This window comes from Lepidochelys kempii, chromosome 12 (genome assembly GCF_965140265.1).
Source record: "Lepidochelys kempii isolate rLepKem1 chromosome 12, rLepKem1.hap2, whole genome shotgun sequence".
Classification (NCBI taxonomy): domain Eukaryota; kingdom Metazoa; phylum Chordata; order Testudines; family Cheloniidae; genus Lepidochelys; species Lepidochelys kempii.
Genome location: NC_133267.1, coordinates 36,510,930 through 36,527,623, shown reverse-complemented (window position 1 = coordinate 36,527,623; position 16,694 = coordinate 36,510,930). Strand labels below are relative to the sequence as shown.

Sequence of the window (16,694 nt, the reverse complement as noted above, 5' to 3'; positions counted from 1 at the left end):
GTGGAGAGCAAACTGAATGCCAACTTCCAAAACATGCTATGTCAAGTAATGTTATCTAGTGGTTAGAGCCGAAGATTGCAATCCGGACTCCTGGGTTCTACTTCCAACTTTGCTACTGACTTATAATGTGAAACCAGGCAAATCACTTGATCTCCCCATGCATCAGTGTAACCATCTCTCAGGGGTGTCGAGTGGCTTCACTTATTAACGTTTGTGAGGGTGTTTTGAGACCCCCTGATAAAAGATCCTATGGAAGCGAATTTATTAATGTTACTGAGTTGGGTTGAACCTTTTCCTGTGAAACTTTTAGCACTATTGCACACATGGAGGGTGAGTTTTCTGCTTTGCAGATGGATCACGTTATGATCCAAGCTTGTTTTGTTGTAGGGCTGCACTGGAATGATGGGCATGCTCTCAGTTACAGACAAAGAACCAAATTCACTGCATGGGTAATCAGGCATCAATCCACTGAAGTCAAGAGTTGCAGCTATTTACTCCATCAGTAGGTTTGGCCCGCAACTTGTTTTCAGGGTGTTTAGAAAACAACCAACCACCATGTTTCAGTAAGAGGATGTGTGATAGCTTTTGAAAGCTCTTTCTGCCTGCTGGGACTTCATCTCCTTGGTCTCTTGTTTTCCTATTATTATGGTGTGATAAATCCCACGATCTCTTCAGTTGTTGGACACTGAGGGCCAATACAGGGCCAGGATGTCTGAAAACAGAGACAGCTGCTGCTCAATACCACTCTCCATTTTACTCCATGCACAGTACAGCAGATATACAGATTTCACTCGCTGTCCTAGTCATCATCAGTTCAGATTGACCTTACGCTACAGATGTGCCTATCAGAGCCTGATGGGGCATCTACCCATCTCAGAAGAAGGAAGCTTGGACTGCACAGAGCCAGTTAGGGGTTGGGGGAAGGACGCTGGAGTATTTTCACATCCACAGCGCTCTGAGGTCCACATGTGCAATGACAGAACAGTTGCAATCACATTGCTGTCACTTTCTTCAGCAAGCAGACCCATGCCTCTCACAAACATGCCATAGAGTCACAGAAACCGGAAATGGAAAAGGCCCATTAGCCCACCTTTTCCACTCCCCCAGCCTTTGCGAACATGCATTCCCTAATGCTTGGTGAAGCCCTGTTTTAAATGACTCAAGCAAAGGGCTTCCACTGCTTGCTTGGGGCTGGATTGCACAATCCCTTGGCTTCAATAGGACTGCTCGTGTATGTAAATTCTCACCAGCATGTGTAAGGGTTGCATTACCCATTGCCTTGGGGGTACCTTGCAGTCTGGAAACTTTTCCTCTTGTCCAGATTACGTTTTCTTGTGACCTGTTTCCTCCTATTCCTCCTCACTGGACCACCCCAAAGAAGTCCTTTGTTTCCTGGGTGTCTCCACCCTTCAAATCCATGGCTCAGAACCCCTTGGAAAATTCATGATCTTGGGCTCCTCACCTGTGTCCGATACATGAACTGTGCAAAATCCTTTCTGAGCTGTGCTTTCTTTTATAACTGTCATTGTGAGGATTTGATCACAGAGGCCAACATCAAATCCAGTCTACAACCAAGGCTCCACACACATTCTCAACTGGGGTAACTTGGTGTAGTTTCATTTGCTTCTTACCCCATCTCCCTCACAATATTTGTGTTGCTGTTGTTGAATGTTTTGACATTCAACAACAATTCAACAAGGGAAGCGTGCAGTGCTGCAGGCTGTGCGGCTTTCAGTGTGTGGATAGATAGAGTGTGTAGATGGCAGAAGCTGTCGGCCACGCTACTCAATATTCACAGATTTTTTTTTTTTTTTTTTTTTACACACAGTTAGGGCCAGGTTCTCATGTACACCAAGACCCCTTTGCATAGCTCTCGCAGTACAAAGGGGCGTTAAAATGAAAGGCAATGTAGTAAAGTGGGGGAGATTTGAGTTGGTTCTTACCACCTTTACATTGCCGAAGTGGTGTGAAGTGGTGGTTAGTGCAAATGAGAACCAGGCCCAACGCTATTAAAAACTTTTAAAAATCCAGGCGAGAACAATGATTGTATTCAGACTTAGAGGACCTGATCCTTCAGTCAATAATTCAGAAAGATACTTAAGGAGGTGACTAACTTTAAGCAACTGAGCAGTCCCACTGACTTAAATCGACTACTCATGTGTTTAAAGTTAGGCATGGGGAAAATACTTTGCTGAGTTGCAGAGTATTCCTGAGTAAGGACTGCAGGATCAGGAATGAAGTACCCCTCAGTGTTTATGATCCTACATAAGATTAAGGGGAAAATAGCAGGGACTATTTTATAGAAACCTTGCCCTAAAATGTAACCAGCCTGTGTTTATTATTTGTTCTGTTTCATTGCTAAAAATACAGGCTACTAGTTTTATGTATTGACTTAAAACCCAGACATAATTTCCATCCATCCATCCATCCATGAACGTATAGGACCCTCACTATTATAGCATCAGCAATATTTAAAACCTACATGACTGATTTTTGTCTTTCACTAAAAAAATCCTGTAAATAGCCTGCTTGGATTCTCAAAATTTTCTGTTATCTGCTATCCGTTTTTAGACAAAAAGTTGTTCAAAATATTTCTAATAATTCAGTTTATGGTTGGTTCTGGATGCTGGAATGTTTTGAGTGTGACAAAACGGTGGATGACTTGAGAGATCTTTAACTGAACATTAGAATAAAAATGAGATTTATTACACATTCGGAATCCCTGTTCTTGGTCTTTGCTTTGGCCTCATTAATTCCTGGCATAACTTCAATGAAATCAGTGGAGGCTAGGTATGAACTGGGGGCCTGGGCACTATTCCACTGATGTCATGTCATGCGTATTTTTTCGGAGAACCATGATCAACATCAAAATAATTTTATTTAAAAAGAGCCAGATTGTTTTTTTTTTCTGATACAAATTAAGATTCTGGAAAAGAAATTGATGGAGTTTTTCTTCCCCTTAAAGCAGGAAAAAGGCCTCTTATCTTCTTGTCTTTCTTCATCCATTACTCTCTAGCATTCAAAATGGGAGCCTGAAAGCCAGCTGAAAACACTAAAAACAAAACCTGCAACATACACTACCTGGGAATGCGCCCTTAACAATTAGCTAGATAAACCATCATAAATGCTCTTAATCAAATGGATTGAGAGGAAGTCAATCTCTTAGACATTGCATCTAGTAACTTGGGTAACATTTTAGGAAGCAGACAATGGAGCTTGTGTATAGGAAAAGAGAAGAGAGTTGGTTTCTCTGGTATTAATAGGAAGTTATAGTAGATATGTGATAAGCAGAGATTACATGTGCAATAGGTGTTACAAACTCCCATGGGCAAGCCTGAAACAAACTGCTAAACCATTGCTATGCTAGTCATTTATGTGTGGCTATATCACTGAGCTCTTTTGACAAAGGAATGGTCAGAAGTTCCAAACTATTACGAGTTGCAGATTGTGCGATTCAAAATTCATGTCTCCCTAGACTTACCACAAGATCTCAGATTTGGCTTAAGGTCTCGATGTCACAGGGTACAAATGATATCCAAGTGGGTATCATATCATGAAACAACTGTCTCACATTTAAAAAAAAACCAAAACACTGTCACATACAAGAGTCAAGGGCAGTACTTCTAACTCTCAACCTTTCCAGACTACTCTACCCCTTTCAGGAGTCTGATTTGTCTTGCGAACCCCCAAGTTTCACCTCACTTAAAAACTACTTGCTTACAAAATCAGACATAAAAAACCAAAAGTGTCACAGTGCACTATTGCTGAAAAATAGCTTACTTTGTCATTTTTACTATGTTATTATAAAATGAATCAATTGGAATATAAATATTGTACTTACATTTCAGTGTATAGTATATAGAGCCGTATAAACAAGTCATTGTCTGTATGAAATTTTCATTTGTACTGACTTTGCTAGCGCTTTTTATGTAGCCTGTTGTAAAACTAGGCAAATATCTCGATGAGTTGATGGACCCCCTGGAAAACCTCTGTGTGCCCCCGGTTGAGAACCACTGTTTTATTCGACCCACTTCTGTTGGTGAAAGAGACGAGCTTTCAAGCTTCACAGAGCTCTTCAGGTCTGGGAAAGAAGTGCTCTGTGGAGCTTGAAAGATTCTCTCTTGCGCTGACGGAAGTGGGTCCAGTAAAAAGAGATGACCTTCCCCACCTTCTCTTGCTGTGATCTGGTTGCAGTCAGTAGGTGTCACTGTAAACGTAAGGAGAATTGGATGCAAGGCTGATGGCCTGGCAATTTTGAGAATGAACACTATGTGCCTGATTTGTCAGAAGCACCGAGCACCCACAATTGTAGCTGAAGTTTATGACAGCTGTGGATGCTTCAGCACTTCTGAAAATCAAATCTACGGTACTGACTCAGTGAGGTGCTGTGCACTCTACTTCAATTGGCCTTGAAGGTGCTCACCGTCTTTCGGGGTCCTTATGTTGCTTAACTGTTGTCACACACACACAGTCCTGGCAACAAATGGCTGACTCCCCATCCACTGAGGCATTCCACCATTCAATAATTTTCATAATACAGAATTCACAATTTTTCAGAATTCACAAGTTGTCCATAGGCAGCTTTCCCAAATCATCACAACTCTCTTTTATTTCTGTACATTTATTAGCTGTATTCCGTGTGTCATGTCTGTTGCATATTTGGAAGTCATACGATATAAATAAAGGTCCGGCAGTGATATGTTATTCTCATATTGGGAAATAGGTCTCTTAAAATAAATATTTGGCAGTTCTGTTTGCATGGAAACTGGTTTAGCTAGTTTTTGTACAGCCATTGCCAACTGCTGATGGGAATGATTTGGAATATTTCTCAAGTGCATGTGTTTTGGTTTCAGGCATAATAAATGTCCAAATGTTAATGTGTAGATATGGCAATTTAAGCAAGTGTTACTGGAAAGGAACTACATGGACTGAGATTTTGAAAAACCTCCAAGACATTTTCAGGGAGGTTATTATTCGACAACTAGTAGCTCTGTAACTTCTTTCTAGAATCACCTTTCACTTATTACTGCCTCAATCAGGTCACCACTATGGTATAAAGTGCCTGATTCTGATCTTGCTTATTCTGGGTTTTGTGCTTGTGTAATTCCATTGAGTTTGGTGGAGTTACTCCTGATCTACAGCAGTGTGAGAGCAGAATTTAATTGTGGGTCTATTTCTGTTTGTCTTCTTGTTTAGATTGTCATTGTAAGGTCTTTGGGGCGAGGACTGTCTTTTAGTCTATGTTTGTAGAGCAGCTAGTACAATGGGTCTGGGACTCCTAGATGCCACTGTCATGCAAATAATAACAACAAAGTTCTGTTATTATTAAGAAGAATGTACAGTGATCTATGAAAGATCTCTATTGCTTAGGGATGATTTGAATGGCAATCTGTTCATATGGCTCACTAATGCTTTGGGCCCAAATTCAGACTTAATGTGAATCAGTGCAACTCCTTCGGGCCTCTTTCTGATCTCACTTACATAGGTTTGTTATATATGTAACCCCATTGACTTCAGAGGAGTCACTTCTGATTTCCATGGGTGTGCATGAGATCATGACAACAGAAATAGGCCACTGGCTTCAATGGAATTCCTTCGGCATACAGCAGGATTGGATTTTGTCATCATTCCAGAGGTTCACAGTCTGTGTTGGACGTGGGATAGATGGACAGATAGATTTGGCACAACAAAGCTCATTTTACAAGGTAACAAAATGTTGTTGCTTTTTTTGGAAAAAGAAATGTATATTTATACTCTTATGTTTGCAAAGTATATACAGCCCAAGGGCCCAATCCTGAGTGATGGTGTTTGCCTCTTGTCCAAGTTGTTGAACATCTCATCTTCCAAGGAAGTCAAAGGGACTATTTGTGAGTATGTGTTTGCAGGATCAGGTGCCAAATGAACATATGATTTCCCACTACATTAATAACAATCCACATAGTTGCATTTGACCCCTAATATTTTTATAGTTATTACCCAAATATCCCAGAGGATATGGATCATGCTTCAAGTGTGGGTATTTAAAAAATACTTTAAAGATTAGGGTTGCGATTTAGGTCATAAATTAAAACAGTGTTTCTGTAACCTAGGTCCTAATTTTTATTATATTGTTTATGTGTATAGTTCCATACACTCCCCTTGCGGATAGCAATGTCATCTCTCAGTGTTAGCCACAGTGAGATGTACACATATTTCTTCTTCTAAAAAGCATGTATATAATCTGTACGCGGTGTGTAGGCCCCCTCTTTTTGTCCTATGATTGCAGAGGTGTTAATGAGCCACTCTACCTTGAATGAAATACTTATGGCACCTTAGAGACTAACCAATTTATTTGAGCATAAGCTTTCGTGAACTACAGCTCACTTCATTGGATGCATGCTGTGGAAAATATAGTGGGGAGATTTTATATACACAGAGAACAACACCCATTGTTTCATGTTCTCTGTATATATAAAATCTCCCCACTATATTTTCCACTGTATACATCCGATGAAGTGAGCTGTAGCTCACGAAAGCTTATGCTCTAATAAATTGGTTAGTCTCTAAGGTGCCACAAGTCCTCCTTTTCTTTCTACCTTGAATGGTCCCTTACAATATGTGCTCACTACCTATGATAAACAATCTGTTCCACCTCGCATTGTGCTGTGATGCTGGGAGTGCCTTTCCCAGACTTTATGAAGATCTCTGTGTGGCTTGAAAGTTTGTCTCTCTCACCAACAGAAGTTGGTCCAATCAAAGATATTACATCGCCCATCTTATCTCTCTGTATTTAATTTGGCAGCCCTAAAAACAAATGTCTAAAATCATCAGAAAGCAGAAGTCCTCTTGTCTCTGTTATCACAACTAATCTACTTGGGGAATATCTTGGCACATTTCTATTCCAGATAAAACATGGAAAGGCACTATTCAGTTTGATAAAGAATTTTCTGTTCAGATCTACAGGTGGAATGGAGACCAAAGTAAAAAACACTGGCAAAACAGTCACAAAATGACATTTCCCCTGCTTAATTTATTTTTCCAAATCATAAATCATAGGTGTGCATTTCAGGTCATCTTACTCCTGAGAATCCTTTTCAGATATGGGCTGGCCTTATCCCGTGCAGTGCTGAGTACCCTCACCTTCTAGGGATTTTAATCAAAATTGTACTTTGTAGAATCGGATCCTTAATCCCTAAATGTTATAGAACAGTGATACTCAGACTGGGAGCTGCAAGTGGCTCATTAATGTGCCTCCTGGGGCTCTTTGTGGCACATGATATTAAAACACTATGTCATTTAATTATTAACCAATCTAAGTTATTAACTAATCAGGATGCTTTTATTACGTTATTAACCAATTAAGTTATCAACTTGCACTAACAATGAATTCACTCTACTGTGGCTTTTTTGGGTAATGTTGATCACTAATTCGGCTCCTGAACCTCTGAAGTCTGAGTATCAGTTTTAGACTCTCCAGCTTATGTAAAAGAAACTGGCTCTAGTGAATCTTGGTTTTACAAAATCAGTGCTTTTTTTCTTTCTACTGTATAACCAGCAAGCAATTCCAATGTTTCCAACGTATCCATTAGTAGTAAGCTACACCTCCAGAGTTAGCTGCATACATTATCCACCCATTGGTGTACAGCTATTTTACACATAGTGCATACATTTATTTACATGCTGATGATCTCTTTGAATTACATTTTCTTTGTGCCAGTAGTGCAATAACTATAGGAAAGACAATAAAGCTGGTGAAAAGATATCCAAGATAGGTGCCTTATATGTCCACTGATTATAATCAATGCCCTAGAGGTTCTACAGCTTCAGAATTCCCCAAGAAATGCTAGGTTTCAGAGTAGCAGCCCTGTTAGTCTGTATCCACAAAAAGAAAAGGGGGACCTGTGGCACCTTAGAGACTAACCAATTTATTTGAGCATGAGCTTTCCTGAGCTACAGCAACTTTAGTATTTTAATAGTGCCCATAAATCGGAAATTAAGGAGGTGTTGGGTCATGTGAAGTCCATTTTCCAGTCAATGCAGGATCACTTGCTACAGAATGTCCATCTGTGATCTGTCTTGCTTGAGTTTTAAATGTCACCCAGTGGAGTTTCCGATCCTTTCTCTTGGGATACTGTTGCACTCTAAAATTGTCCCAGCGCTGCTGCAACTACACAGAACAAATATCTGTGTTATTAGATCACTCCATTGACAGTCTCATTTCTCTTCCTACATGGTAACCTGCCGCCTGGGTGATGGCTCTGGGTATCCCACCTTTCCCATCTCATTGCTTGCACTGGAATCAGCAAATGTGAGGTGCTGAGTGAGTTAACCGTGCAACTGAGCTGTAATTTAGCGGCAGAGAGAGAGCTGCGCTGGAGAGCCACCCTGCTGCCCGGAGCTCTACAGAGTCACTCTCCCAAGACACAAGGTGTCTGGGACACGCTCCAGGAAATTCCCAGCCACGCTGCAAAGCGGGGGCAGCCTTCCAGCAAAGCTTGAGTTTCGACGAGAAATCCCCTCTTCGAGCTCTGCCCCCCTCACACTGAGCAGAGTTTCAGAAAACGCCCCCAGTCGCTGGCTCCCTGCCTGTCCACCTCATGCAGCCTTTGCAAACGACACCCCCGGGGAACGAAAGCCAGGCTGAGATCCCTGCCAAGCAGCCAGGGATCCTGATGGGAAAGAAGGGAGGTTAGGAGCATGCTCGCTGCGGCCCGGCAGCCCTGCGCTACATGTGGCCGAGAAATGGGCCACGGGCGAGCTCCCGGGGGGATGGAACGTTGACCCGGGCGAGCCCCCGGGGGGATGGAACGTTGACCCGGGCGAGCCCGCGGGGGGATGGAACGTTGATCCGGGCGAGCCCCCGGGGGGATGGAACGTTGACCCGGGCGAGCCCCCGGGGGGATGGAACGTTGACCCGGGCGAGCCCCCGGGGGGATGGAACGTTGACCCGGGCGAGCCCCCGGGGGGATGGAACGTTGACCCAGGAGAGGAGGCTCCAACATCGAGACCCCCTTTGCGCCCCCAGCGCAGCCTGATTTCTCGGAAAAGAAAGGGCTTAGAAGAAAGCGCTCAATTTTGTCCTATTCCCATTGGCCAGCCGGAGGCTTTCCGCCGCTGTCCATTGGCTGCAAGCCCCGGGGGAGGCGGGATACAGCAGACCCTCCCCCTGCTTTTTAATAAATGCGAGGAAGGGGCGGGGGAGTGCCTGCTTTCGCTTACCCTCTCTGGCCTGCGAGCGCTTTGCGCAGAGCGAACCAGCTGCGCGCAGCCGCTGGGCACATCTGGGTGAGCACCGGGGCGCAAGCCGATTCTGCAGACTGCTGACAGGTATTTGCATCTCACCCCTTCCTCCTCCGAGCAGAGCATTCTGCAGCCGGCAGGGTTGTTGATAGGTGGGCCGGGCAGAGCCCAGGTGGTGTTTGCTAAGCCTTGCCTCTTCTTTGTAAAACCATTGACTAACGTTTGCATTTGCAAATGTAACGTGGCCCGCTTTGGCATTGATTTGAGGAGCTTTTTATTTCTTTGCAACCTCAGCTTCCTTTTTGCAGGTGAGATTTGAACTTTGGAGGTGGCACGTTTCTGCTTCACGCCGGCCAGCGCTGGGCTCCCTCTGTCCATGCTAATGCATTTTGACCTAACTTTAAATGAAAGCATGGAGCTCGCTCCAGGCAGGAATCAGAAATGACGCTTAAGAATGTGGAGTGCAGCGCATGTCCCAGGACCCTAATTGATTAAAAACAATTACCTGCTCTGTTGACAAGAAATAAATCAGTGATTCCTCGTTGATGCTATGGAGAGGGATAATTACAGATATTTTCCATTTTTGTTCTCTTTTATATTTAAATAATGTAATCTGGACTGCACCTGGTGAAACACACTCCAACTGGTGTCTGGGAGAGCATTTGCTAGTTTGCAAAGGCAAGGTAAAAGGTTTTGCCCATAGCCAGTATAGTAAGGTACAGGCTGGAGGAAAAGCAACATATGTAAAGATCTCTCTCAACTTGAAACAAGACCACAACAAAAATGACACCAGCAGTATTACCTCTTGAGCGGTTTCATGAAACAATGGAGAAGCTGGGAGCTTGGAAAGTTCCCCCCCCTTCCAAAATTCCAAACTCCCACCTTAGGTCTCTGCTTAAAAAGAAAAGAAAAGTTCATCGGGCACAATACACACAAGCTGTGAGGGTAACTGGTTCTTTGAAAATGCTTTGGAGGGATGTGCAATATCCTGTGATTCTGCCTAGTGATGGGCTCCGTCACTGGCTATAGGTCAAGGTGGTCAGGGACACAGGCCCATGCTCTGGGTGTCCCTAAACCTCTGACTGCCGGAAGCTGGGACTGGATGACTGGGGATGGATCACTTGATAATTGACCCTGTTCTCTTTATTCCCTCTGAAGCATCTGGCACTGGCCTCTGTCGGCAGACAGGATACTGAGCTAGATGGACCATTGGTCTGACCCACTATGGCCAGGCTTATGTTCTTTTGATCCCTATCTTATTGTCTCCTGTTCCCTAAACAGTACAATAAAGTCGTCTTGTTTTAACTGTACTATTATGAATCCCAGCTGAGCACAAAATAGGAATAGGAACTTCTAGGCTAGACACAGCTTATGGGGTCTATTCAGCACACCCTCTAATTAGACAGAACTCTGGCTAACCTTTATAGGAATCTGGACAGAATGAATAGTGAGCAAGCAGTGCGACAGAGCCCTGTTGTTATCTCTTGCCCCCAAATCATATTATTGAATGGAGCTGATCTCTTCTTATTTAAGCAATAGGTATGGTGGCCACTTTTTGGCTTTGGGGTAATAAAGACAGAGTAATATTAAAAGATTGGGCTAAATGTACAAAAGGCAAAGTCATTCCTATGTCATGTGTGCACTCAGTCTTTAACTAGCTCCATTGTCCCTACGTTTTGTAAGGGATCTCCAATCAGCTTGCCACCAGCCCACTTCTGTTAAACTCCATCTAACTGTTGCATCATATAAACCCAAAATATCAGTCATTCAGGGTTTGCATGCTTTGCATGGTGTGGAAGCCAAGCCAAGGTGTCAGGGAATCTGGACTAACATGAAGGACAGCATTTATGGACAATCAGATGAATTAGAGAAGAGTTGTTACCTTTAACTGAGTATTTCCCTGATGGCATTGGTTAAATTGGACAGTTAACATTAGTTTAATTAGGCCCAAAGTAATTTGGCCTGAGTTCAGCAATGGCCCCAAAATGCACCTTGTCAAGTAAGTGCCATTGGTCCCTATTAAAAAGTTACAAAAGACAATTTGAAGCATTAACAGTTTATTCTCAAATAGAAGAATTTGCCTAAATATCACTGAGTAATTCAGAGACAGAAGAGAAGTGAGTACATACGATCTTTTTGATTGTTTACATGGTTTGTCTTTAATGTTACCGTGGATCCTCTTTCAGAGGAATGAGCCAACAAATCATAATTTAGGTGGTCTTGGACTTTGCCATGGACTTCCTAATGATTAAACTGTTAAGGACCTGCTGCAGAAAAGGAAACGGGAGAGGGGTGAAAAAATGCCATTTCTAAAAGAGGAAGAGACACTGAAAACTGATCAGTTGTTTGAGCCCTTGTGCTGCTATTCAGGCTGCTCCCATCTCTGGTGTGGAGGCCAGGGAGGAAAATGCTGGTGGTAGCATAGGAATCTCTAAATCCTGATCTGCGGCTCCCCTTGGAAAAGAAAATGCGATGCTAATTGGTGTCAGACAGGGATAAAACCACTTTTCAACAACTGGAAGAAATGAGTGGTTGAAATCAGGAAGCAGGGTGGGTGGGGGAAGTTAGACTAAATCTTGGGATTATTCGCTTTACATATTTATTTGCAGCAATGAAGTCCCTGGGGCCTCCCACAACTGGGAGATGTTGCACAAAGTGACATCATCAAAAAGAACCAGCCAGCCAGTGCAAACCTTGGTTTGGGTGATCCATTCCCTAACCCATCCTTCTGCAGTTTTAGGTCCTTTGAACATACTTTCTAACACCGGTTGGAATATTGTGATTCCTTAGGTGTGCAGGTCCTTAGCATACAGTTGTAGAATTAGGACCACTCTTCCATTGACCTTGTCATGGCTCTGAATCTATTACCTGAATTTTTGCCTGGTGTCCTGAGTGTGAGGATTTGGCCAATGGAATAATCTGTCACTCAGAGGAACCTCTTGATCTTGGTCCTCAAAACCCAATTGAAATCCATGTTTGCAATGTAGGTTATATATGCATAATGTGTGAACAGATTTTCCCTGGGATAGACCCACACAATCCCCATTGACTTCAGGTATGGGCTACTATGGAACACAATTCTTGTTAAACTTAGTTTGGTATGTGCATATAGGTGCTTTTCAAATTGTGCCTGCTACCAGCATGTCAATGACCTGCTTGCTTAATTGTTTAAAAGAATACTCCTCCCCCCCATTTTGTTTTCTGTAAAAACACTTTTCTTAATTGTTACCAGCATGTGCAAAAACAGCTTTGGAAATTCAAATAATTTACACACTTATTCTCATGCAACAAAGACACTGATCCTGGAGGACTTGGTCACATGAGTTATCGCATTGAAATCAACGGGGTTTATTGTCTAAGGATTGGGCCCTAAAACATAGCCAAACTGACTTACAGCCAAAATGGAATAAAATTACACTGAGGCAGAGAACTCTGTCTCTTTCAGCATGATGTATATTAAAACTGCTGAGCTATAATGAGAGGCCCAGTGATTAGGGGAAATTCTCCATTTCTAACTATAGTGATGCTGAATGCACTATAATTAGATGATTCTCTGAAATGCTAACTGCATTTTACTTTAGTTCATTTGTATATGTGCTCATGGCTCAGTCCTGCGTTTGTTGCTCAGCCCAAGTACCAGCGAGAGGTAATGGAGTCTGTGTGAGGAGCAAGGGCAGGGATATAGTAAGCCAAGAAATGCTGACCATTAAAGCATATCAACTTACTAAATAGACTTCAATGCAAACTCAATGGATTTCATTCTCCCCTCTCACCAGTGAAGAGCAGGAATAACTCCTCTAACATCTCTGGAGCTTCAGTGGTATAAGTGACAGCAGTATCAGGCCCCGTAGTCCCTAGTTCTGTATGCAATGAACACATCATGTAATTGGTAAGATCTTCAGCTGGTGAAAGTAGACGTCACTCCACTGAAGTCAGTGGAATTGAATCAACTTACACCAGCACAGGTTCTGGCCCTCAGTGGAAAAGGCCGAGGGAAGAAATTGTAATAATTCAAGAGAACTGACTAATACAGTGTGGTTTTTTGTTTCTTGTTACTCTGGCTACACTGATTCAAATGAGGCTTCTTTTCAATAGTGCTCCTGGGAGTTTCAATCTGATAATTGGATAGCTTTCATCATCTCTATTAGCCTGCTATTAGGCAGGCATCCAGCAGTCTGAGGAATTTTTCTCATCAAAAATAACATGGGGAAATAGTCTATAGCACTGAAATGTTGGCAAGACAAATGTTTAGTTAAGGGCTGAGCATCTTTCCAGCTATCGGGGGGATTTCCAGCTGTTGTTCTTGTGACTGGCACCTGAATTACAGAGAAGATGATTTTGTACAATACAAAGCAGTCTTTTGATGGCGTTTGTCAAGATCTCCTGCAACGTGCATATTATGTGAAGAAGCGTTTGGGAGCGGGGACAGAGGAGTTGGGGAGGAAAGCTCTAAGCTTCCTGTACCGCCTGCAATTTTCCAAGAGGGACAGTTCTATGAAAGTGTTGGACACATCTGAGTCACAGAGGCTCTGCCTAAAAATGCTAGTTCTATGGAATATCTGTTTTATTCATTTCTTTGGATCCTCCCCTCCCGACTTTACAAACAGATGCATGTGGGCCCTACAGAATGCATTTCAAGCAACTTTAGGCCAGATTCTGCTCTTGGCTATTAAATAGTCTCTCTCCACTGAAACCAGTGGAGTCACTGTATATTTACACCAGTGTAACTGAAAGCAGAATTTGGTTCTTTACATCTAAATTGTGCTCTTTTCCTTATCCATTAGGTATATTATGGCAGCACTTAGGAGCTCTGCCCTGGACCAGGACTCCATTGTGCTAGGCGCTGTACAAACCCAGAACAAAAAGATAGTTCTTGTCCCAAAGAGCCTTGAAACCAAGTTTCAATCCACAGTGTGAATAGTAGGTGGCATGGTCTAGTGGTGAGAGCTGGGGAGTTCTTGGTTCTAGTCCTGATACGCACTCCCATTGTGGCCTGGGGCAAATCACTTATCCCCTCTCCGTGCCTCAGTTTCTTTATTTGTAAAATGGGGGTAATAATAGTGAGCTTTGAGATCCTTGAATGGTAGTTACTATATAAGTGCAAATTATTGCTATTAATAGTAATTTATAATGGGCTGTCACAGAGTATTGGGGGCATTTAATAGTTTTGGCCTTGGTTATGTGTACACAATAATTAGGACATTTTGATATCGCTGTATATTGTCCGTTAAGTGCTGACCGTGTACCAGACGTACACAATGAAGACAGCCCTGGCCCATGGTGTGTCGTGTAACAACCCCCCCCCCCCCCAACGGTTGCTGACTCCTGATGTCTGTGTACGGGTCAGCAGAACGCCTTGAAGTGTGACACTTGACTCCTGTAGGTGGCAGGCGTGTGGCCGGTGGGAGGCATTTAATGGACCCTGCGAATTTCCCTTCCAGGATGTGTGACAGGAACGGTGGGAGGCGGCTCAGGCAGTGGCTGATTGAACAGATCGATAGTGGGATGTACCCGGGCCTGATCTGGGAGAACGAAGAGAAAAGCATGTTCCGCATCCCGTGGAAACATGCCGGGAAACAGGATTACAACCAGGAGGTGGATGCTTCTATATTCAAGGTAGGAGAGATGGTACATTTCTTTTCTTAACACGCTCATGCACCGTGACTTTCTCTTTCATTGCAAACACATTGGGCCCATCCCCTTCCTGCTGAGCAGCCCTGCCCCTGCCTTTGATGCTCTGGTGCTCTAGGCTGCTGGCTGCCTCTGGAGAGTTGCCGAGCGCCCTTGTCTCCCACTGACTTTGCAGAAAGTGCTCAGCCTGCTCCTATTTTTGGCAATGTAACAGCTTTCCATGCTTGCATGATTTTTTTTTTTTTCCCCCAGTGAGAATTGCCTAGCACTGCAATCCTCCTTTAAATTAAAGTCAATTTGGGCATTAATAATACATCCCCTACCTCTTCCTAAAGGTGCTGAGCACCCACAGCAGTTGTTGATAGGGCTGGTCTAACATTTTTTGATGGAAAATTGGCTTTTGCAAAGATCTGCTTCTGTACAGAGATGAAATGAGCTACAGCTATCTGGGTCCCGACATGACTATGGGAGTAGGCTAAATCTGGCTCAGCCATACCGCCAGAGCCCTGTTGGCTGCATTGAGGCTGCACAGGTGTAAGGTGCAGAGTTTGACCCAGGGAGTTAGCGTCTCCAACTTTTCAGGAGTTTATGGCTCTGAGTTTAAAAGGCTAAGATATTGAATATGGAATATATTGGTGGTACTAACTGGTCTTTGTCTGGTTTTTATTATGCATAGTTGCCGTAGACATTTATTTATAAACAGGGCTACAGCCCCCATTCTGCCAACGCTTATTCATATGCACAGCTTTATTCACTGCGAAAGGTCCCATTTATTCCAGTCAAGTCGCTGCGGGATCAGGGCCTAAAGAAGTATTTTTATGGCACACCAAAACTGCTCCAAAGGGATCAAGCCTGCTAAATTAATATGGTTTTCCAAATCACTATGTGCACATTATATTGCGAGACACCATGTTGATAAGCTTTTTCAAATGTCCCTAAATATTAATTTTCAGTAGCCTGTAATAATAAAAATACCTAGCCCTTACATAGATCTTTTTGTCAGTAGATCTCAAAACGCTTTACAAAGGAAGTCAGTATTATTATCCCCATTGCACAGATGCAGAAGCCGAGACACGGAGCAGGGAAGTGACTTGTCTAAAGTCACCCAGCAGGCCAGTGGCAAGCAGAGAATAGAAATCAGGTCTCCTGAGTCCCACTTTTGTGCTGTATCAACTGAGCAACGCTGCCTCCCCTGCAATGAAAATCATGCCAGCCTTGAGTGATAGCTTTTTAAAAGCACTTAATACTGTGGATGTGATTTCCAAGAATGAATGCACCATTGTGCATCTGCTATGCAAAAGCAATTTTAAAAAAATCCCAATTATTGCTATTATGCCTGAGCTGAGCACAGTTGTGTTAATTGTAAATGTATTTTTTGGAAATCAGACCTTCCATGGGCAAGAGTATTAAGCACAGAGAAGATTGTTTAGACTAGTTTAGAGCTGGGACGCACTAATGAAAAGAAGAGTGTGCAAAGCTTAAGACTCTCCCCACATCTCTCACTCACCTGTCCATCACGATGAGGGTAATTACAAGGCTAATTTTGGACCGTGGCAAATTGTGTAAGTCACAATTTGTGCAAAATTCTGGAAAGAAAAGAATTTCACGTTAGGGATATGGTGACCCTATACAGGCTATTTGCATGCAATAGTCTCCCTTCTCGGCTTTTCAGATTTTGGGACAAGAGGTTTTTTGTTGTGCTTTTTGAAAACTTGATCGAAACCTATTGCAGCTTCCTCTTTGTAAGCTCTGACTTTCCAGTGCACTGATATTGTGGGCCGGATTCTCCCGTGCCCTGTGCCTTGAGTGGTCATTTCCACCTGGGCAAAGTGACTGTAAAACAC

At 43.1% G+C, this 16,694-nt stretch overlaps 1 protein-coding gene across 1 annotated transcript in view; it reads left to right on the top strand.

The window, feature by feature from the left end:
* Nucleotides 1-16,694, top strand: part of IRF8 (interferon regulatory factor 8) — a 73,396-nt gene that overhangs the window by 44,245 nt on the left and 12,457 nt on the right. The window contains exon 9 of the mRNA XM_073308428.1: nt 14,661-14,835. Within this exon, the coding sequence (XP_073164529.1) occupies nt 14,661-14,835 (175 nt within the window). The remainder of the gene's footprint in view (nt 1-14,660; nt 14,836-16,694) is intronic.